Source organism: Rhinopithecus bieti, unplaced genomic scaffold (genome assembly GCF_001698545.2).
Source record: "Rhinopithecus bieti isolate Rb0 unplaced genomic scaffold, ASM169854v2 scaffold_13857, whole genome shotgun sequence".
Taxonomy (NCBI): domain Eukaryota; kingdom Metazoa; phylum Chordata; class Mammalia; order Primates; family Cercopithecidae; genus Rhinopithecus; species Rhinopithecus bieti.
The window spans coordinates 1,710,214-1,732,827 of NW_016807741.1; the positions used below are offsets into that span (position 1 = coordinate 1,710,214).

At 42.8% G+C, this 22,614-nt stretch overlaps 1 protein-coding gene across 5 annotated transcripts in view; it reads right to left on the minus strand.

Annotated features, from left to right (window-relative positions):
- MSRA (methionine sulfoxide reductase A) overlaps positions 1-22,614 on the minus strand; it is a 368,732-nt gene that overhangs the window by 100,389 nt on the left and 245,729 nt on the right. For all 5 annotated transcript variants that reach the window (XM_017883694.1, XM_017883695.1, XM_017883696.1 and 2 more), the window contains one exon: positions 7,887-7,993. In XM_017883694.1, the coding sequence (XP_017739183.1) occupies positions 7,887-7,993 (107 nt within the window). The remainder of the gene's footprint in view (positions 1-7,886; positions 7,994-22,614) is intronic.

A 22,614-nucleotide genomic window follows, 5' to 3' on the forward strand; every position in this document is an offset into this window, starting at 1 on the left:
CCAGCACTTTGGGAGGCCGAGACTGGCGGATCACGAGGTCAGGAAATCGAGACTATCCTGGCTAACACGGTGCAACCCCGTCTCTACTAAAAAATACAAAAAACTAGCCAGGCGAGGTGGCGGGCACCTGTAGTCCCAGCTACTCGGGAGGCTGAGGCAGGAGAATGGCGTGAACCCGGGAGGCGGAGCTTGCAGTGAGCTGAGATCCGGCCACTGCACTCCAGCCTGGGTGACAGAGCGAGACTCCGTCTCAAAAAAAAAAAAAAATGCTAGCTGGAGCCCATTCATTACATGCATACTGTTTTTTACCTTTCACTTTGGGAACTTTTCTTTTAAATGACCCTGTATTAACTATCAACAAATACAGAGATGATAGATAATAAATTGCTAGCTGGTTGAAGTTTAAGATAAAATTATGGCAAGTATTTAAAGATTGTAGCTATATATTGATGATAGGGACAGGTGGGTGGATGGATGGATGGGTGGACAAACATTGAGAGACAGATAGAAACAGCCTTTAAAACACTGTTTTATATTTGAAACACAGTGGGTAATTTCACATTGACTCCAGAAACATTTTATTCTTATTACAACTTAATATATTGTAAAATATATGCAAGGGAAAAAGGTTTTCTTCTCTTTTTCATGAGAGAAATACCCAGAGAAAGCATTGTGCTTACTGTTCGCAAAACTTGAAGAGCTGGGAGAAGGAGCTGGGAGAAGTCACTGGGAGAAGGAGCTGGGAGAAGGAACTGGGAGAAGAGAAGGAGCTGGGAGGAGTCGCTGGGAGAAGGAGCTGGGAGGAGTCGCTGGGAGAAGGAGCTGGGAGGAGTCACTGGGAGAAGGAGCCAGGTCATATGGCCAGGAGAATGCTCTTTAGATTTGCTGTCTTTCACATTCCAAGAAACATAATCGCTCGGTGGGAAAAGATTTAATTCCGAAATGAGCTGGAGTCACTTTCTCAAGATGAAAGAATCACATGTGAACCACCCTCACTCTACTGGAGGCCACATTCAGTTTAGGATACTGGGAAATGTTTCTTGTGATGGGTTCGGTTGGGAGGTAAATTATCTATATTCGATAATCCAAAAACAATAATACATTAGATGATGTCTTGCAGTTAGTGCTATAAGCAAATAATTCCACCAAAGGTTTGAGGAAAATTTTTTTTTTTTTTTAATGAGGCTAAGAAAAGATGATGAAGTCTTCTCCTTGAAGGCAAAAACACCCCCCTACATTTTATGCAAAGTCTTCAGCTCGCCAAAGACATGAAGCAGCTGTCAAATTCTGTAAGCAGAATCCAGCATTTTCAAGGTCGGCAAACCCAGCGTGAAGTTCAAGTTTCACTCCTTCAGACTCTGTCCTCCTCCTTAAGTCTTTCCTGCCTCTTTTAATCTGATTAGAAATTAGCAAACTTCTCCAGCCAAAACTCTAACAGTTGCTGGTGAGGCTGGTATCCACAACCCAGCCAACTTTGCAGAAAACCAGTTTCAATGGAAAATCACTTTTGGTTTCTGGCTCCTCAGCAGTACTGCACATCTAATTAGCTCAACAATTGGTCCCTGTGATAAAATCAGCTAATTTTATGTTCAAATGGCTGCTCTGTGGTAAGCAATACTGTCACTCCAAACTTCACATATAAAGAAGTTGCTGAAGAAGCTGGTTACTAGGGGGTCACTGGGGGCAGGCTAGTGAAGAAGACTATTAAAGTAGTCACCTAAGCCAACATTACAGTTAGTGGTAGGGGCCCCATCAGGGCTCAAAGAAGACAAATGTCCCGAATGTAATGATGGGGCCAGAAACATCAAGCCTTCTGAGGAGGAAAGCAGTGTATATAAAATGAACAGAATGAGTCATGTACAGAATTTCCCCACTTTTAGAAATCAAACTAAATGTTTCTGATGAGAGTACAGAGATCTAGACCCTAATCCAGTAGTGTTAAGAAATGACCTTCCCTACCTTAAACACCTCTGTGGTTTCAGGAGTTTGTTCAAGGCTACCCTAGATATAAAACACAGGAAAGCCCAGTCCAGTTGTCACCTCTTCAGCTTCCTCCTTCTCCTTCCATCAGTGGATAAAGCAATTGGTTAGATTGGCAATTTTCCCCATTTTGTGAGTGTATTAGAAACCAGATAACTTTTTAAGGTAAAGGCTAAAGCATAGAACAACCTCTTTATAGTATCAGAGCTAACAACATCACCTCTCACAGGCATTGCGAATTGTTGATTTTGTAATGTGTGTTTGTATTATCAGTTATATCAACTGAATGAACAGTCAGAAATTCATTCAAGTTTCAAAACTTAAAAGAGTCTCATAAATACATGAATGCATTTAACTTTATATAAAGACACAGACACACATCTACAGCTAAACATATATACGTATACAGATAAACATCTAAAATCTATACATGACTTCATTCATCTATACATGACTTAAAACAGTGGCTGATTAGCATTTAGTAAGTACTCTGTTGGTACTGTTGTTGCTGTTCTAATAGTATAACTATTATTATATAGCTATAGATTATACAGATATACATACTATATATAATTATGGTATATAACCTATATGAAAGTACGTATTATATCACCATATGACTGTAGCAGGATGCACTCTGCTAAAATTGAACTGTGTTTTTCTTTCTCACCTCTATCAGAGGTGCCAGAAAGTCACTCTATCGTGACAAATCATTCCTGAGCCATTGCAGTCAGCTGGCTTCCCTGGATTGGGGTGAGAAGGACCCTTTGGAGACAGCGGACCCGGAGGACACTAATGCATCACTTTAGATCCCTGTGGCCTCATCTGCCTCTTGCTAGGCCAGCCGCAGTACCCAGTTCTGCAAGGACCCCATTCACTATGTGCAGCTTTTGTGCACCTGCATTGCCCAATCTTACACTCAATGCCATGTGCCTTGTCTGTTGCCTCCTGCCCTGGTACACAGTACGCTGAGCTCACACATGTGCAGCCCAGAAGTGCAGAATGAAACTATGAGTGATAGCATTCAATGGAAACATGCTTCCTTATCTTCCCCTGAATGCCTAGTCATTTCATAACGTTCAAACAACCAGTTACCAGTGCCAGGGGCTAACTTGTTTAACTTTCCTCCCCAGTCTCTCTGCCCCTTACTCCTGCTCCCTGGAACCACACACCTCAGTGAGTCCTTACACACAAGCCTCTGGCTTGGGCTCTGCTTTCTGGGGGACCCAGGCTAAGCTAAGCTAAGCTAAACTAAAAATCACAGTGGTCACCTGGGCACAGGTGTCCAGTTAGCCCTAGTGCTCACCAGGTTGGGGTACACAAAGAGACACTTTGGTTCCTGAAAAGGAAAACAACTTGACCCTCATGCTGTGGTCTCCAGGCAGTTCCCAGTGCAGCACTCTGATGGGCAGGAAGTCCCATGTTCCATGGCCGTCCCATGCTCTTGAGATAAGCCATAGTGAGAGTAGAGGGCCAGGGATCCAGACTGACGTGCCCCACCCCTCTACAATGCACATGGGCATGCATGCGCACATGCACAGGCTCACCCCTTAATGAACTGCTATGCTCTCTAATATGGTAGCCACCAGCCACATGTGGCCATTTAAATATAAATTTAAATTAATTAAAAGATTCAGTTCCTCAGTCGCACTAGCCACTGAGGAACTGAGCCAGTGAGTCACTATTTCAAGTGCTCAACAGCCAGAGGCCCTCCACTGGACAGTACAAAAGAGACCAGAGCATCATGGCGGAAAGGACAGTGGTATTGGAAGGAAGCACTGGTCTAGTCACCACTCTGGGGTTTAGTCAATTAGCTGGTATGAAAACACTGAACTTTCAACTCATCTCCCAGTGGAATCTAGGGTCAATTTTATTTATGCAGAACCATAAAAGAGATGTGACAGCATTTGTCCCCTGAGTTGGTGATTAGGCAGTTTATATGTGGTAATTTGAGCAGCAGTGGCTATCCGGATGCTAAAGGCACAGGAGTCCCTGATCTTTATTTAAAAAATAGACCCTACTTTTAAAAGCCAAGCAGACATGCAGACACACAGACACACAGACACACAGACACACACACACACACGTATTTAATTCCCATATGCTTAGGTTCAGAACACCCAGAAAATATCTGGTCAGTACAACTGCCTACGAGATTAACCTTTCCAAAAACTACAAAAATAATGAAAGGATGATTATAGAAGCTCATTAATTAATTATATAATACCTAAATTTTACCTCCTATGGATATCACTTATCTAAAATCAACTTGGGTTCCCTTCAAAATGGAGGGTAGAAACTATATTGGGATAGAAACTGGAAAATTCGGTGTTAAGCCTCTTCACCATCACATGGAAGGCACTGGCCTTGAACTGAAAATCTTCATTGCAAACACCAGGATATCATCAGATTTCCAGTATTCTAGAGGGCAGTTAATATGCTTCCAGAGTCTCTTGGTATTACTGTTGGTATCCTAGAGGACTACAAATCATTACATTAGGCAATTTATAGATGGCATTATCATACGTGACTTTTAGTACTAATTATAAACACCGCTTTTATAACTAAATACAGTGGGACGAAACAATTGAACCACTTTTTAAGTTCTTGGTTGGGGTTGGTTCCTGTGGTGCCCAGTGTAGTGTCCTGCCTGGTTGGACATTTCCCCTCCTGCCACTCAAGTGGAGGAATTAGTTCCTCGAGTACTAAGCCCTCTCTTCTGCCTTTTTGTTTTTTGTTTTTTTAAATGGAGTCTCGCTCTGTTGCCCAGGTGTAATCATGGCTCACTGCAACCTCTGCTTCCTGGGTTCAACAGTTTATCCTGCCTCAGCCTCCTGAGTAGCTGGGATTACAGGTACATGTCACCATGCCTGGCTAATTTTTGCATTTTTAGTAGAGACGAGGTTTCACCATGTTAGCCAGGATGCTCTCGAACTCCTGACCTCATGATCCACCCGCTTCAGCCTCCCAAAGTGCTGGGATTACAGGCGTTGAGTCACTGCACCCTGCTTCTTTTGCTTTTATCTCATTACTTTTCCCAAGTGATCTTATCAGCAACTGGGGTTTCATTTACCAAATATAAGTTGGTAACTCCCAATAATAATAAGGGTTCCTGTTTATGAGGTATTTACTGTGTGCTAGGCCCTGTGTTTCACATGCATTTGCCCAGTCAGCAGTCCTAACAATCCTCCCTGCAAGGCAGAAACAGCCCATGGCTCCTCCCAACAGTCCCTTGGATGCCCATGTCTTGGGTATCTTAAACTCTGCACTTTCACAACTTACTTTACCTTCCCCACAAATCTGCCTCTGCTTTTTGTACAGAAAATCACCAGCCAGAAACCTGGTGAGAATCACCAGCCACGATCTGGACCTGGACTTGTCCCTCTTATTGACTCCCCACTTCCAGTGAAGTTCCAAGTTCTAGGCTTTGTACTTCCTAAATATCCCTCCCTCCCACCCATACTTCCACCATCCTAGACAAAGCTTCCACCATTTCTGGACTGTAATCCTATAACAGCTGCCCAACTCAGCTCCCTGCATCCAGTCTTACTTCTCTTTAACTTCAGTTATTCTAAGGTCATTGCTGTCTGTCTTTGAGCATCTGGAAAATGGGGATAATGGGGTCTCCCTTATCCTCATAGGTCTGCTTGAGTCAAATAGAACATATGGCTTTCTAAGTGGCAGGTACTTGAAAATAAATTGCACAGATGACATGTGAATTGAGAAAATTTGACGGTAGAGCCTACATGTGTAACCACCACCATAAATGCCCAGGTTAGCCCACCACTGTTAGAAAAGCCATTATGAAAAAGGGATAAGAGAAAGAATATATAGGTAAAAGGTTTTTAGAATGGAAATATAAGTATACTTAAATTACTCTAAAACTTAGCACCTTCAAAATATATACATTTATTATCTCACAGCTTCTGTGGCACAGCTTGGCTGGGTGCTTTTGGCTCGAGGTCCTTCATGAGGCTGTAATCAAACTGTCAGGCAGAGCTGCAGTCTCATCTGAAGGCTCGACTGGGGTTGAGGGTCTTCAAAGCTCACTCATGTGGTTCTTGGCAGCCTTTTGTCCTTGTCACGTAAGCCTTTGCACAGGGCTGCTTCATGACATGGAAGCTGGCTTCCCCTACCATCTCTCAGACAGTAAGAGAGAGCTTTCACAATAGGAGCCACAAGCTTTTAATGACCTAGTCTCAGAGTGCTCCCATCACTCCCATCACTGCTGTCATTCATTAGAAGTGAGTTGCTAAATGCAGCCCATATTCAAGAAGATGAATTACACATGGACAGAGAGCACTGGGGGCCATCCCACAGGCTGCCTACCATGACCAGCCAAGCAGACATCACAGCCTGGGAGGGATGTGGGAGGGGCTGAGGAAGGAATGGGCTCTTTCAGCGCCTCCCTCAGGCCTTTGACAGACTCTGCTCATCACAGTCGAACTGACCATGAGTCACCCATCCTACTACTTGCTCATCAGTGGACACTCTAGTTACAGCCTCCTCGTCTCTGCAATCTCTCTGTCACCATGCAGGATAAGGGGATAGCCCACTCATTCCTGGGGGCTGTTGCGTACCTGACTTTTTACATAATTCTAACATAGATTAGCTTTATAGTAGCTTCTAGCTCTACTGCCAAATGCAAATCCACATCAGAAAATATAATGATAAATAAAATCTAAGTACTATCACAAAGTTCTAAAAACTAAAGCAACTCAAGTTGTTTTAAAACAACTAAATCTCTATTGAAGGATTTTAAAATGGTATACAATCGTGAAAATAATTGTTTTGTGATATCATGTGTATATTTCTCAGAACTACTTTTATTGTAATTCAATTTACTGTTATAACAGAGAGAGAAAGCGTTACAGGTTGAATCATGTCTCCCTCCAAAAGATAAGCTAGAGTCCCAAAACCTCGGATTGTGACCTTCCTTGGAAACTGGGTCTTTACAGAGGTAATTAAGTTAAATGAGGTCATGAGGGTTAGCACTAAGCCAATATGACTACAGACTGTGTAAAAACAAGAAGTTTGGACACAGAAACACACACACATAAAACTAGGGTGATGTGAATATGAACATGGAGAAGACAGCCATCTAGAAGCCAATGAGAGAGGCCTGGAACAGATCCTTCCCTCACAGCACTCAGAAGCAACCAGCCCTGCTGACACCTTGATCTTGGACTTCCAGCCTCCAGAACTGTGAGAAAATAAATATCTGCTGTTTAAACCAACCAAGCTGTGATTGTTTGTTACAATAGCCCTGTAAAACTAATACAGAGGGAAGAAAAAAAGAGGGAGTTTCAGACAGAGACAGAAACAAAGAGAGAAGGAAAAATACTTATTTTAACAGGCTATATCTTCATCTAGATGAGTGATTCTAAAGACAAACACATAAGGGCCCACTCTTTACTTTTTTACATTGAGATAGGGTCTTGCTCTGTCACCCAGGCTGAAGTGTAATAGTGCAATCAGAGGTCACTGCAGCCTTGACCTCCCAGGCTCAAATGATCCTCCCACCTCAGCCTCCCAGGTAGCTGGGACTATAGGTGCAGGCCACCATGCCTAGGTTATTTTTATATTTTTTTGTATTGATGGGGTTTCTTCGTGTTGCCCAGGCTGGTCTCGAACTCCTGGCCTCAAGCATCCTTCTGCTTCGGCCTCCCAAAGTACTGGGATTACAGGCATAAGCCACTGGCCCTGGCCCAGGCCTACTCTTAAAACCTCATTTAGCACATGTATTGGACACAATGGCTCCACTCCTAGAGGCTGACATAAATTTCTAAGAGATGCACAAATAAAACACAATTCCAGTTGAAAAGCAGCAGACTCCCCTCTAAAATCACAACCTGGCCCTAGTCATGGTAGCCCAAGCCAGGGGCCAGGAGCCCAGCAACCCCTACCTTTTGGTAGTCCTCTTTGGAGCTCAGGGCCGCCTCCATTTGCTTGGCGGAAGTCGGGTAGATGGCCGAGCGGTACTGAGTGCCATGGTCGCTCCCCTGGCGCATACCTGGGAAAGCAGAAGACAGAGAGGGTTACCTGGTCACCAGGCAACAGCGCCAGCATCAAACTGGGCACAATGCCAAGGCATTTTAACACTTTTCATATGGTCCCTGTGCCTGATGTCCTGCTAAGTGCTTGTTTTAATTTTTTGTTTGCAGCATTTTCTTAAAACAAGCAGGAAATGTATCTGTTTTGATTTGCCTGTTTTAATTACAACAAATACGTTTAAACCCAGGTAGATTTATCACAGGTCTTGGATCACACTAGATGTTCTATGAATACATACTCTTACGTGAAATATTTAAACAACCATCTACTCCAATTGTCACATGTAACGCACTATGATACATATTATTTCCTTGGGTCCTAAGGAGACACCTGTGTGGAAGGTTTCATCATCCCTCCCTTGGTGGATGAGGAAATGAGACAATGTCTGTGTAAATTCCTGGCACAGTGCTTGGCACACAGCAGGAGTCCTGCATCTACGACTAATGTCATCTACCCATCTAGTCCGCCACTTAAAGTCAGCAAAGAGCATTTTCTGCCTGTCTCAGCAGCTGAAGGGTGGATGACGGTCAGTTTCTATCTGAGTGTGACAGTGCCCCAGAGTGAAACAGCCACAGGGTTGCTACAGATCCCCTATATGCCACCATGTTGTTGTGAAAATGAACCAGGCACTGGGATTCAGGAATTGGACCCTGTAGCATGTTCCAGCTAGTCACATTTCTAATATACTCAGGGAAAACAGAGACCAGCAGGCATAAGCAAGTATTAGAGGGATTACAGGAATATCTGTGCAGGTTAAAAAAATGCAGGGGTTCAGAAAGGGAGTAAGTTCGTGTGATCAGTGGGGAAAGGGCCCATGTCTCAAAGGCTGTATCAAGGAAGTGACTTGTCTTGTCAGCAGGTGGGCGCCAAGGGTGAAGGTAGAACAAAGGTAAGGATTGCGGAGCAATGTGGTGCCTTCAGGGACTTGGAAGGAACTGGTACTGCTTGCAAAAGCAGCTGCAACCCAGGCAGCATCAGTGTCAAAGCCCTGATGCCAGCTTCTCAAGAGGATGAGCATGTTACCCTCAAGCCTGAAGCCCAGATGAGAAAGATGCTTCACCGGGAAGGATGACTGGACGTTCAACAGATTGAAAACCCAGAAGAACCAACACCCAGGAACGGCTGGGAATACAAGTGGCCTTGCTTGTCTACTCATTGAATCACAAAACAAATGAAATATCTGACTGTCACAAATCGATCTAAACAGGCTTTATAATGCTGTTTTCCAGAGGGCAAGATTAACCAAAATTATATTTTGAGATAGGACAGAAAAATGTTATTGAATGGTAGAATAACCCCTATATGTCCTTCCTTTTTCTGCACATAAATATGTTCTCTCCAGCAGAAAGAATTCATGTGTGCCGACTGTAGCCTCCACACTCTGGAGGCTACAGAAGAATTAGGTCATAATCCCTGGTCTCAAGGAATAACCAGGACGAGGGAGGGAGGGGGAAGAGTAGTCACGAGCCTGACACTGTACTTCCCTGTGCGAGGTCTTTGCCATCATTTCTTGTTTCATCCTCGCATGTGCCCCGTGGAGAAGATATTCTTAACACTCTTGGACAAAAAGCAAATTATGGATCAGAGACATTCAGTGACCCACCTGACGTCACACAGCAGGTAGATGGCCATCCTGCAATTTAAACTTTGATCACCCCGACACCAAAGCCCTTGCTCCTTCCAAAATGGATGCATGAGAAGTTACAGCAAAATAATCGAGGACAATGGAACAAAGTGCTTTTGGATGTGGAGTACCTGCTGGGGAGAGGGCATCCCAGCCCAAGGCCCAGAAATAAGAACAAGCTTGGAATGTTCTGAGGACTGTGAAGAGGCAGGACAAGGTCTGACAAGGGGCCTGGTGGGTCCTGAAGCTGGTGGGTTGGGCGTGTAACCACATAGGTATCTTGACAAGTCATGTTGGGGACCAGAGATGTGTGGAAAGATCAGACTCCCAGGAGCTACAGAATTCTCTGGAACCCTGAGTGAGCATAATCACCAACCAATGACCCAGGGCCCCCTTTCCCACAGATGCAACAAGTGTTGCAAAGTTCACTGTGCCCTCCACTTGGCTTTTGAAAAACTATGAGGAAAAATTATTGACACTATTTGGCTGTCTTCATGGACCAGGGAAGCAAGCAATGGGCTTTCAGTGTTGAGTGGAAAGAGAATTACTGGCTCAGAAACAACATCTTGTGCTTAAAATTCTTCCATAGTACTCTATAAACTGATTAATGAGGACTGGGCTTTGGGGCATTCTTGATGAGAACTGACCTCCTGGCATCTACTAATGCTTGAGATTTCTCCATCCAGTCTCTCCAAAAAAGATTTTAAAGGGACAAGCAACCCTGAGATTGCTCTGAGGTTTCTCTCCCTCTCAGCAGAGCTGGAGGAAGCAGTGGAAAACAGAAACGCTCCATCTATAACGAAGCATAAGATGATGACTTCTCCTTTGCTCAGAGGGCCTCCTAAGCCTCAGCTCATCTTTGGGTTCCAATCCTGTTTTATCCGTCCTGATTGGAGACATGAGAAATGTGTCTGAACATGAGAACTTTTAAAGGGAAGTTCATGCTATGAGTTGAACTGATATGCAGGAGTTACCAGCTGATAGTGAACATCAGGACAAGTCAGCTCCGACTCCTCAGGGTCTGAAATCGCTATCTCTATCTTAGGAAGCTTCGCGGGAGCCATCTCATTAGCAGGACTATCCATGTTGGCTGAAAATAGAGTGACTCCTACCAGCATGACCCTCACATTCTTCTCTTCTATAGACTGCTGCTAAGAGAAAACAGATCCTGCCTTATGATCTGCTGCGCCAAAAGCCACCTGCATGCTGCAGTGGCACAGGAAGACCACCAGGGATGCTGGCATTGGTGGGAGAGCTCACCCAGGTGCTGCTTCAGGGTGGCCTCCTGCCTTCTGCTGGAAAATAGGGTCTCCGTGAAAAAACATGCCATAGTGTCCTCCCCGAAGTAGATAAGCCTGTATCCCTCACAGTGAAAGATGGCACTTCTTATTATCCAGGTGACCCTTCTGGGTGCACCTTGCCTTTACCTTAGGTGTTTGAGACAAGCCCTATGAATATAACTATCTCACTTTATCTGAGAGCTTAATCCTGTCCATTTTAACTGACAGCTCATTTTTAATTTAAAACACTGAATAAATGAATGGACAGTCCTCCTTTCATCAAAAGAGAGGGAGGGAGGGAGTGAGGGGGAGAAGAAGAGGAGGAAGGAGAGAGAGAGAGGGAGAGGGATCATCAAAGTAGCTAACAATCTTAAGAGTCCTCACTATGGCCAGGCACTGTGCTTTACTACCTTATTCATCCAATTCTGCAAATACTTGGAGCACATTAGCAAACCCATTTCCCGGCCTCTTCCCACTGCCAAGGTGAAACTGACCCTCTCTCAAAGGTGAAACTGACACTCAGAGAGAGGCTGGTTGCCTGTTGAATGCCAGGGCTGCATCTGGAACCATCTAACTCCAAAGTCCATGATCTTAACCACTATTATTTCCATTTGTAAATATATATAATTTAGGTAAAAAATTAAGTGGAATATAGGGATCTATGAAAGCTATTACGTGGCTCTCTTTTAAAAGGAAAACAGCCACATAATACGGTCACTATCTATCATCTGCACAATGTTCTTTGCATTTTTTCATGCAGTGCATCTCAAGGGAGATGGAATAATGTTGCTTTATAACAGAGGTGCCAAATATTTATTCCATATCTAAAAGCAAAAGAAAATGAAAGATCCCAATTTTCAGTAAGGAGTACACATTATTTCTATAGCCATAAATTATTTTGAAAAGATGTGGTGATTTCTTCATAAAAGGTATAAAAAGCTATCGTAGTGTGAGTTTTGTTTGTGTAAAACAGAAATTCTATTTATGGCGGCCAAAGAAAATCTTTTTAATTATTATGTGTCCTAGAATGTCTTTTGGGACTCCATATCTGTTTATGTTTTAAAATCCCAAGTTTGGCCAAATAATGAAAATATTAGAAAACTTTCAAAATAGTAAAATTTTTAGGTCATCATTGCAAGTCCAAATATTAAAGTTTTACAACCAAAGTGCCCTACTACATGAGATTTACAACATGTTTACACTGAAATCAGTACCAAGCACACATGTGCACACACATTTACAAAACTAGTCCATAATGGATAGTGTTCACATTAGCAGAAGTAGCAATCAACATATTATACCTTTATAGTTTCTAGATTCAATTACAGAAAAGTACATAAGACATAAATGTACAAAAGTCCATAAAATGGACATGCACAGTTAAGTGCCTAATATTACTCTATCTATAATTATTGATTATAAAGTGAACACTCGTGTCACCACCACTAACATCAAGAGAGTACAGCCAGTACCCTTGGGAGTCTTTCCTGTGTCTCTATTGATGACAATGCCTTCCCTCTCTCTAGTTCTACCACACCTGGTTTTTGTAATAATTTCTTTAGCACATAGACACATTCAGAACAAAGCTAGTTTAGTTTGGCTTGTGATATGGCTTGACTGTGTCCCCTCCCAAATCTCATCTTGAGCTGTAGCTCCCATAATCCCCATGTGTCGTGGAAAAGACCTGGTGGGAGGTAACTGAATCATGGGGGGGTGGGTCTTTCCCATGCTGTTCTCATGATAGTGAATAAGTCTCATGAGATCTGATGGTTTTATACAGGTCAGTTCTCCTACACACACTCTCTTGTCTGCTACCATATAAGATGTGCCTTTGCTCCTCCTTCGCCTTCAGCCATAATTGTGAGGCCTCCCCAGCCATGTGGAACTGTGGGTCCATTAAACCTCTTTTTCTTCATAAATTACCCAGTCTCAGGTATGTCTTTATTAGCAGAATGAGAACAGACTAATACAGCCTATTTTTAAAATTAATATAAGTGGAATTATAGTTTGAATCTTTCACTTACAATTATGATCATGAGGTCTTTCCATTTTCTTCATTTTCATGGCTTCATAATATCCCATTGTATGAATGCACCACAATGGATTTATACTTTCTACCCTTAATGAACATTACCAGCTTGGGGCTGTAAAGAACATTCTTGACATGTATTCTCTTATACATATGCATGAGTTTCTCTTGAGTACATACCTAGAAATAGAATTGTTGGTGTATAGTGTTTGCATGTCTTCAACTTAACTACATGCTGAACTATTTTTCCAGAGTAGTTGTACCAATTTACAAAACCACATGACTGCACAAGAATTCCTGGAGCTCTAAATGCTTGCCAATTCATTAAAGTCTGCTAATGTCAGATTTTCACTTTTGTCAGTCGGTTTGGTGTGTAATGGAATCTTGCTTGATCTTAATTTGCATTTTCCTGATTAATAATGTTAATTATCATTTTATATGTTTCTTTGCCATAATTCAAGTCCTTTGCCCATTTTTTTTCTCAGCAGTCTGTCTTTTCTAAAAAAAAAAAAAACACTGCATATATATTTAAGTCTATTTTTTACATATTCTGAATACTCATCCTTTATCAAATATAATCTCTCTGTTCTTGGCATTTTTTTATTTTTTATTTTTCACTTTTTTGTTCTTGGCATTTTATGATGCTTTTGATGAACCAAAGTTGTAAGTTTGATATAGTTAAATCTGTCAAATATTTTTCCTTTATGGTTAGTGCTTTTGTGCCTTGTTTAGGAAATGCTTCCGAAACCCAAGGTCATGAAGATATTATCTACTTGAAGTTTCGTACATTTGCCTTTGATATTTATGCATTCAATCTACTTGGAATTGATTTTGTGTATGGTGTGAGGTAGGGATCCAATTAACTTTTTTCCTATAAGAAAATTATCTTATCACTCTTGATTTAAAAACCATTCTTTCCCCAGGACTATGAAATGCCAACTGTGTCATTTGTCATGCTTTGACATGAGTGGGTGTGTTTCTGAACTCTCTATTCATCTGTCCCTACATCAGATTCACAATGTCTTAATAGCTGTAGCTTTAGAATGACTCGGTATCTGGAAGAGTAAGTCCTCCCATCCTCTTGTTCTTATGCAAGTGTCTGCTTTTCTTGGGCTTTTGCATTTCCCTATACATGTCAAGATTAGCTTTTGAGATCCACAAAAACAACAACGACAACAATAACAAAACTGTTGGGATCTCATTGAGATTTGCACTGAATTTATAAAACAACTTGGAGAGAATTGGCGTGTTTACCAACCATAAACAAGACCCAATATTAGATCTTCCAGCTGCCTAACTACTAAGCCAATGCCATGGGTTTTTTTTGTTTTGTTTTTAAGATTTTTTGGTAGCACTCCACTTCAAGGTACCAATTCCTGGTAAATAAGTCAACCCTGAAATTCCAGTGGCTGGACATAATAGAAGACGCAAAGCACAGTTACTAAAAAGGAGATGGTACGAGTTCTGCTTCAAGAACTCTTCAGGGGCTTAGGCTGACAGAGCTTCACCACCTTCAGTACGTTGCTTCAAAGCTTTCCCTTGGGATTCACATTCAGCAGGCAGCCTGAATCTAGAGAGAAAAGTTCACAGATCATGCAGGAGGTTTTTCTGAGCCAGGTCTGGAAGCAGCATATATCACTTCTTCCTCATTCCACTGGCTGGAACTCGGTCACATGGCCACTTCGAGGGAGAATAGGAATGGTGTCTGGCTGGGGAAAGGTAAATAGGTATCTAGTGGATTTTTCAATCAGTATACATTTATTCCTTTCCTTGACTTACTGCATGAGCTAGGACCCCAGTCCAATGCTGATTAGAAGTTGTGATGGCATTCTCTGTAGCTTCTCAATGCTTCATTATTAAATGCAATGTTTGCTGTAGGCTTTTGCACGTACTCTTTATCAGAATAAGAAAGTCATCTTTTATATGTGTTTTTAATATGAATACTGAATTGCATTCAATACTTTTTACGTATCTATTTCAATAATCATACATGTTTTTAAAATACCTGCTAAGGTGGTTAATTACATGGGTTAATACTGAAGCTTGTGTTCCTTGGAGGAACCTAAAATTGGTCATGATGTATTATTTTCTTATATACTATTAAATTCAGTTTGCTAATACTTTGCACAGGATTTCTGCAAATACAGTCATAAGTAAGATTGTCCTATACTTTACTTTTCTTACATAGTTAAGTTTTGGTATCCAGATCATGCAAGGATCGTAGGACGGACTGCATCCCTCTCTAATCTCTTGAAAACATTATGAAAACCTGTAATTATTTCTTCCTTAAATGTTGGGAGAACTCACCGATGAAGCCAGTGGTTTTTTTATTCAGTTTTATTAAACTATATTTTTAAAGAATGTATCTAACTTTTCAAATTTATTGACATAAAGTTGCTTATCATATCCTCCTGGTTTCTGTAAAATCTCCCACATCTGTAGTGATATCCCAATTTTTTATTCCTAATGTTGTATATTTGTGCCTTCTCACTTTTTACTTGAACAGCTTCCCAGAGCTTTATTAATTTTGTAGCCATCATGAAATACCAACTCTTAGCTTTTTTGATCTTATGTTTGTTTGCTTCCCATTTCATTTCTTTCGGCTCTCGTTATTTCTTTATTTTACACTGTTTGGGTTGAATTTGTTGCTGATTTTCTTAAGTTCTTGAGATGGACACTAGCTCAGCTTTTCTTCTCTTCTAATATATGAATTTAAGGCTCTATATGTCCCTCTGAGAACTGCTTTACCTATGCCCTATCAATTTTAACATATAGTATTTTAATTACCATTTGATTCAAAGTATTTTCCAATTTCCATCATGATTTATCTGTGATAAATAGGATATTCAGATTTTTCTTTTTTTCAGGCAAGGTCTTGCTCTGTTGCCCAGGCTGGTGTGCGGTGGCGCAATCATGGCTCACTGCAGCCTCAACCTCCTGGGCACGAGCAACCCTCCGACCTCAGTCTCCTGAGTAGCTGGGACGATAGGGATGTGCCACCATGCCCAGCTAGTTTTTTGTTTTTTTTTTTTTTTAATTTTTCGTAGAGACAGAGACCTCACTAAGTCACCCAGACTGGTCCTGAACTCCTGGATTCAAGTGATCCTCCCTCCTTGGCCTCTCAAAATGCTGGTATTACAGACATGAGCCATGACACCTGGCCAGAAATTTTTAAATTTTCTAACATAAGAGGATTTTCTCAATACTTGAATTATGGTAAGAGAAACAAAAGCTAAATGATTTTAATCCCTCTGAAACATACTGAGCCTTTTACAGCCTGGAATCTGTTCCATGTGGGACAGAGAAGCAGGCACCCCCCCACCCCGATGTGGGGAACAGCATCTTATCACATCCACTGGGTCAAGTGCTGGAATTGTGTCGGTCACTCCCTCTACGTTTACTCCCTCTATGTCCTTAATAAGGCTCTCAAAGCTCACATTTTCTGGGATTAACAAGTTTGCTCAGAATAAAGATGTATCTAATCCTCTGCTTACCTGTCTGGGTTCCTGTGTTGCCTTCCATTTTAATCTGGTAATTCCTCATGGTTCTGTCAGCTCTTTGATGTGATGCTTTATATATATATATAGTTATATTTTATTCAACATGTGGAGCTGCTTTCAGTGGGCGATTTGGTCTGAATAACTCAGCCTGCCATTCCTGGAACCTAGAAATCCTAGTTGCTGCCAGTGTTATCAGCTCTGATTTTTCTCTGACCTAATTCAGTACCCTTTTATGTGAAGTCTAGTAATTCTTCTGACTTCATTTCTTTTCATTGATTTCATACCATTTCAGCAATTTATTCAAATTCTAAATGACCTAACCATTACTATCTAAGATATGTGAAACTCTTGCTGGCTCTAAGTTTTCACAAGCCTGATTATTTGAACTTCTTCATCTTGCAAATCCTTAACAGGATTATAAAATTGTAATGGACATCATGAAGAGTTTACAATCATCGGATAATGTGCTGCTGTTTCCAGCTGTAGTGAGTCATGTTTTCCGCTTTCTGATAGAATTGTGTAGCACTGTGGGGCCGTGTGCCACCCAACAGAAAGAACATCAGCTTTTGAGTTTGGCCCTTAAGTCCAAATTCCACCTCTGTCAAGCAATGTAGTAAGTGGCTTGTGCCAAATCACTTCGCCTCTCTGGGCCCATTTGTTCCTCTATAAAATGGGTCTAAGGTTCACAGGTTGCTTTTAAGGATCAAATGGGATCACGTACACATGAGCACTCAGCATCGTGCACAGCCCAGGAGAGCCCACCAGTGAGACTCTGTCACTGGTCACCAAACTCTTGTAACACTATAAAGGCAAAGGAAAAATATTAAATATCAGCTTTACAGTATTATGTGACAGCAGGATTTAAAAGTGCAAAGAACACTTCTGCAAACAGCAAAGATGCTATGAACACTTATGACAATGGGACACAAGGGGAAGTGTGACTGGAAGAACAATTAATAAAAATATCAGTTAAATTCTTTGTTTCATTTTTCTGTTTCCGAAATTCTTAAAAGAATGAAATCCCTTTCAGAATTCATAATGCTGGGTTTGGGTGGCTTTTGCATTTTATATGTGTGCAGCTGTTCCTCCACTCCGAGTCTGCACATCTGCTCATTAGCAATACAATATCATTCCCACTGTCTAATTATTTGCAGATGATAGATTCCTTGTATATGGTCTAAAAAAGGATAGTCCTTCAAAACTGGTGACTTATTTTAAAAAACTAACTTCAAAGGGTCAGCACAAGGAAGTTCAGATATTAATCTGGCAAGTTCAAATATACGAACGACAGTATTTTACTGCCAAGTTGATGGGGAACAGAAGGAAAATAGGATTTGTCTCCCTTCAATGAATGTTTCCCAGTAGACAGCACAGGGGACCTGCTTCTCCACAGCGCACCTGGAAAGAGACTCGGGAGCCAACCTCCTGAACACGGAGTGGACCTATCGCACCCGATTCCCTGGGACCACCTGGAAAAAACTTGCCTGGAGCAGGGCTTCATGGTGACTGCACACGTCTGGCAGGGGAGCACGTGAGACCCAAGGACACCAAGTAGAGAAGAGTCCTTAGAGGCTCTCTAGTTCCAAGCACAGGCTGAGGAGCCCCACAGGATCCCCAGCTCATGGTAAGGCCAGGATGTGTGGCCCCAAGAAACGCAACAGCATGGATGGTGCAGCCCACGGGGGCAAAGCAGACCAAGCCTTCTGAGGACAACTGGGAGCTGTGCTGCAGGTGGAAAGGGGTGAAGAGGAGCTGATTGAGGATAAAGGGTGTGAACCAAGAATAGGAAGCCATCAGGGGTAATCAGAACATAAGCTGAGGAAAAATGACAGAGAACAAGCGGAGAAATACTGGGATTCACGAAAGAACAAGACAAACAAACAGCAGCTGGTGGAAGCGGCCCTTCCACAGGCGGCATGAGCACGACAGCTATTAGAGCCAGCGCTTATTCCGCACCAGGCACCACGCTCTGCACAGCAGGCTCCACTCCCGTGTGCGCCCCCACACTGAGAAGGCATAAATTATTACAGAGGCAGAAACAGAGGTTCACTTACTAGTTCAATGAGAAAACATTTAAATCAAAGCCCACCTTCTAGAGGAGTCAGAGAATAAGCAATAAACAAGTAAACACATGATTCTACCTCATGAGGAGAGTTAGGAAGGAAGAAGAGGACGAGGGTACAGAAGTTCATGGGGGTGAGGGCTAAGAGTGCTACTTTAATTAGGGTGGGCAGGGAAGACCTTTCTGAGGATGACATCTTCAGCTGAGACCTAAAGGAGAAGGAGCCGGTCACATAGCTCTTGCTCTCCTCGATCCTGGAGCAAGGGAGAGCAACATTTACTAAGCACCCCTTAGGGGCCAGTCTTAGAGGCAGACATTTTATAATCCTAATTGTATTTAATCCTGACTATAACCCCATGAAGTAGGGATTACTGACTCTGCTTAGCAGAAAAGAAGCAATGAGGTTCCAAAGACTTGCAATCTTGCTTGATGTTGGTGGCAGACCAAGAGCTATGGACAGGCTGAGCAGTAGGTGCAGTGTGCAAGGCAAGAAAGAGCTTGAGTCTTCTAGGAATGGAACAGATGAAGGCCACAGTAACTGAAGCGCAGTGAGCATGGATGGGGCGGAGTCTGGGGAGAACTGTGGTATGAGCCAAAGTTGGAAAGGCAACTGCCAATCAGGTAATCCCAGGCCACACTGGCCACTGTAAAGAGTCTGGATCTCATCCCAAAGAAACTGGGCAACCAGCGAAGTGCTTTAAGTCAGAGGGGCCACACCTGGTTTTGTGTTTTTAACAGGGCATTATGGAGCAGGGAATGAGAAAGGATGATACAGGCCAGTGAGGAGACTGCTGGAGGACCTAGGTGGTCAGGTGGATACAGAGAGAAATGAGGCCTGTCCGCACAGCGAGTGCCGGGCCGACTTGGTTCACAGCCATGACGTCTCTGACCCCAGGGTCCATACCTCTTAACAACAGGTTTGATTAAAGACGTTTTAATTAAGGGAACATTGTAATTAAGGCTTTCAGAGGGGTGACTGGGAGTTCATCACAAGCTTATAGTTGAAGGCTGTATTAGTCAAGATATAGGTTCAGCTGCTGTAGAAAAGCAGAAAAAGAAGCCTAAAATGAACCAAAATAGCAGTAGTTTAAACAAGAGTTCTTGCCTAAAGATCCAGCCTGGGATGGTGACTCTGGCTTCTCTGTCTTGCAGCTCTAGCAGGACAAGGGTCAGGCTCCATCCCTGGGCTTCATGATGGCCCACCACTTCAGCCCCGCACTAACTTGTGGGAAGGGAGGAAGTGGAAGAGAACGCCCCTTCCTCTAAGGCCACAAACCCAGAAGCTACACGCCATCACTTCTACTCAGGCCCCCATAGTCAGAATTTAGACAGGTGGCCATACTTAGCTCTAAGGAGTCTGAGGGCTTTTGTCTTTATGGGTGGCTGCACACCAGCTAAAATTCTTAAACTACACAGGTGGGGGAACCCTGATATTGGGGTCAACCAGCAGTCTCAGCCAGAGGCCTCTGCAAAGGCCACTGTTCCCCCAAGGAGTACATGGGAGCAGTTTCCAGACCACAGTCCTCTAGGAAGGCTTGGAGTTGCCATAAAAGGTCCACACATCCAACTGTGCAGCAGGCAAGATCTAGAGCCTGGAGAATGCATTATGTGTACAATATTTCCATTTTCCAGAAGTACATGATATGGAAGTGGGTGAATACAATAGGCATGCAATTTAAAGTATAATTAAATCCAAAGTAGCATTTTAATATATTTGCTTTTTTAAATACACTAAAAGCACAATTGTTATCATTGGAGAATCCATAAAAATGCACATCTGAGCTGGGCGCAGTGGCCACATCTGTCATCCCAGGACTTTGGAAGGTTGAGGCAGGTGGATCGCTTGAGCCCAGGAGTTCGAGACCAGCCTGGGCAACATAGTGAAATTCATCTCTACTAAAAATACAAAAGTAAGTTGAGCATGGTGGTGTGCACCTGTAGTCCCAGCTACTCAGGAGGCTGAGGTGGCAGAATGGCTTGAGCTTGGGAAGGAGAAGTTGCAGTAAGCCAGTTGTGCCATTGCACTCCAGTTTAGGTGACAGAGCAAGACCACGTCTCAAAAAAACCAAAAAAATGTGCATCCTTAGAAGAGGTCTTCCTAGTCAGGAAGCTTGGATTCCTCTAGTGTAGCAAAAAGAAAATAGACCTGAGTTTTGGACAGAGCTGCATCCAAATACTGTCACCAACATTAAGCAAGATTGTGAGTCTTTTGGAACCTCATTGCTCCTCTTCTACTAAGCAAAGACAATGATCCTCACCTCACAGGGTTACGGTCAGGATTAAACGAAATTAGGATTATAAAACATTTATCGTTAACACTGGCCCCTAAGAGGTGCTTAGTAAATGTTGCTCTCCCCTGCTCCAGGACTGAGGAGAGCAAGAGGGGCTGCAATTGAGAAATCAAATTTAGTGGGTGAAGTCACACAAAACAGAAGACTGTCTGCCTGGTGCACCTGTGGCTTGGCCCTTGGCGCTCAGTCTGTGCCCTGCATCCTACGCAGGACTAGGAGGTCTCATGCACCGGCTACGCTAGTTAGGAGGATACAGACCAGGCATGAAATGCTGGGAACCTGATCCAGTTCTTTAGATTACTGTGTCAGCAACCTTAAGGAGGCTTTTGAGCAAGGATCCACCAGCCTCATCACTACTGTCAGCACCAGCAGGTCCCAGAAGACAACATAAACAATGCTGAACTTTTTCCATCCAACGCAGGAGACACGAGAATCTCGGTGGGTAGAAAATCCACACTGTAGTAGATGGAGGGTAAATACTTTCCCAGAGAAAGAATCACAGGGCAACACAGATGTAAGAGTAAATGTGAAATCAAAATCTGATGGAATTGTATTGTGTTGAGAAAGACAAAACAACAATACCTTGGTGGCATGGCACCTTACCATTTTCATGTTATTTTCACACTATTTTATTTAATTCCTAAATCAGCCCATTAAGTCAGCAGTATAGACATTATTATCCCTTTTTTTGTAGATGAGAAAAATGGAGGTTCAGGTTGGGTAAGTGTCCTGGCCAAAGTCATGGGGTTCGGAAGGGGCCAACCAGGGACCAGAACCCAAATCTTCTAAATCTCAGGCACCTACCATGTTGCCTGAAGACAGTGGGAGTCTGGGTACCCCCATGGCCAGGAATGCACACCTGCCAGTCTATCCTCAGAAGCCTAAAGGAACTACCTTCATCCCATGAGTAAGAAAGAAGGCCAGAATAGAACCTACTGACTTAACCAGTGGGATTCAAATGTTTCAGCAAAAGTAGAGGTTCTGCAGTAACTGGTAAATTAAGAGACTATTCCACTTACTGGCCACATGAGTAATGATGCTAGCATGTCTGTCACTCCTCCTTAGGTTAACCCATGGAGTGGCATCCTCTTCAGACTCACTGCCTAGTGGCTGTGGAATAACAGGTCTCAGGCCTCACCTATACCTTAAAAAGCCTACACCTTCCAATCTCTCACTTACCAGCTTTGCTCCCTCCAAAATGGCAGAAGGCTAGGCACAGTGGCTCACGCCTCATGGCCTGTAATCCCAGCACTTTGGGAGGCCAAGGCAGGCAGATCATGAGGTCAGGAGTTCGAGACCAGCCTGACCAACATGGTGAAACCCCGTCTCTACTAAAATACAAAATTAGCTGGGCATGGTGGTGGGTACCTGTAATCCAAGCTACTCAGGAGGCTGAGGCAGGAGAATTGCTTGAACCCAGGAGGCAGAGGTTGCAGTGAGCCAAGATTGCACCACGGCACTCCAGCCTGGGCGACAGAGCAAGACTCCATCTTTAAAAAAAAAAAAAAAAAAAAAAAGGGCGGGGGGGAAGAAAACCTAGGGGGACTTCATCTAGTCCATTAGGGCAGATACTATGAAAGCTATTTCAGCACCTTGAAGCAGGAGAGAACATGCTGAATGTTCTCTGTTTAGCCTATGCCATGAAGATCTGATTTAACTGAAAGGGGATAAACTATTGCTGTTTCTACTATAGTAAGACCATTGACATCAGCAAGAATCTCCACATTTGCAAATATCAGTGTAGATACTGCTTCTCCTACAAAATGCAGTAAATTATAACTAAAAAATTTAAGT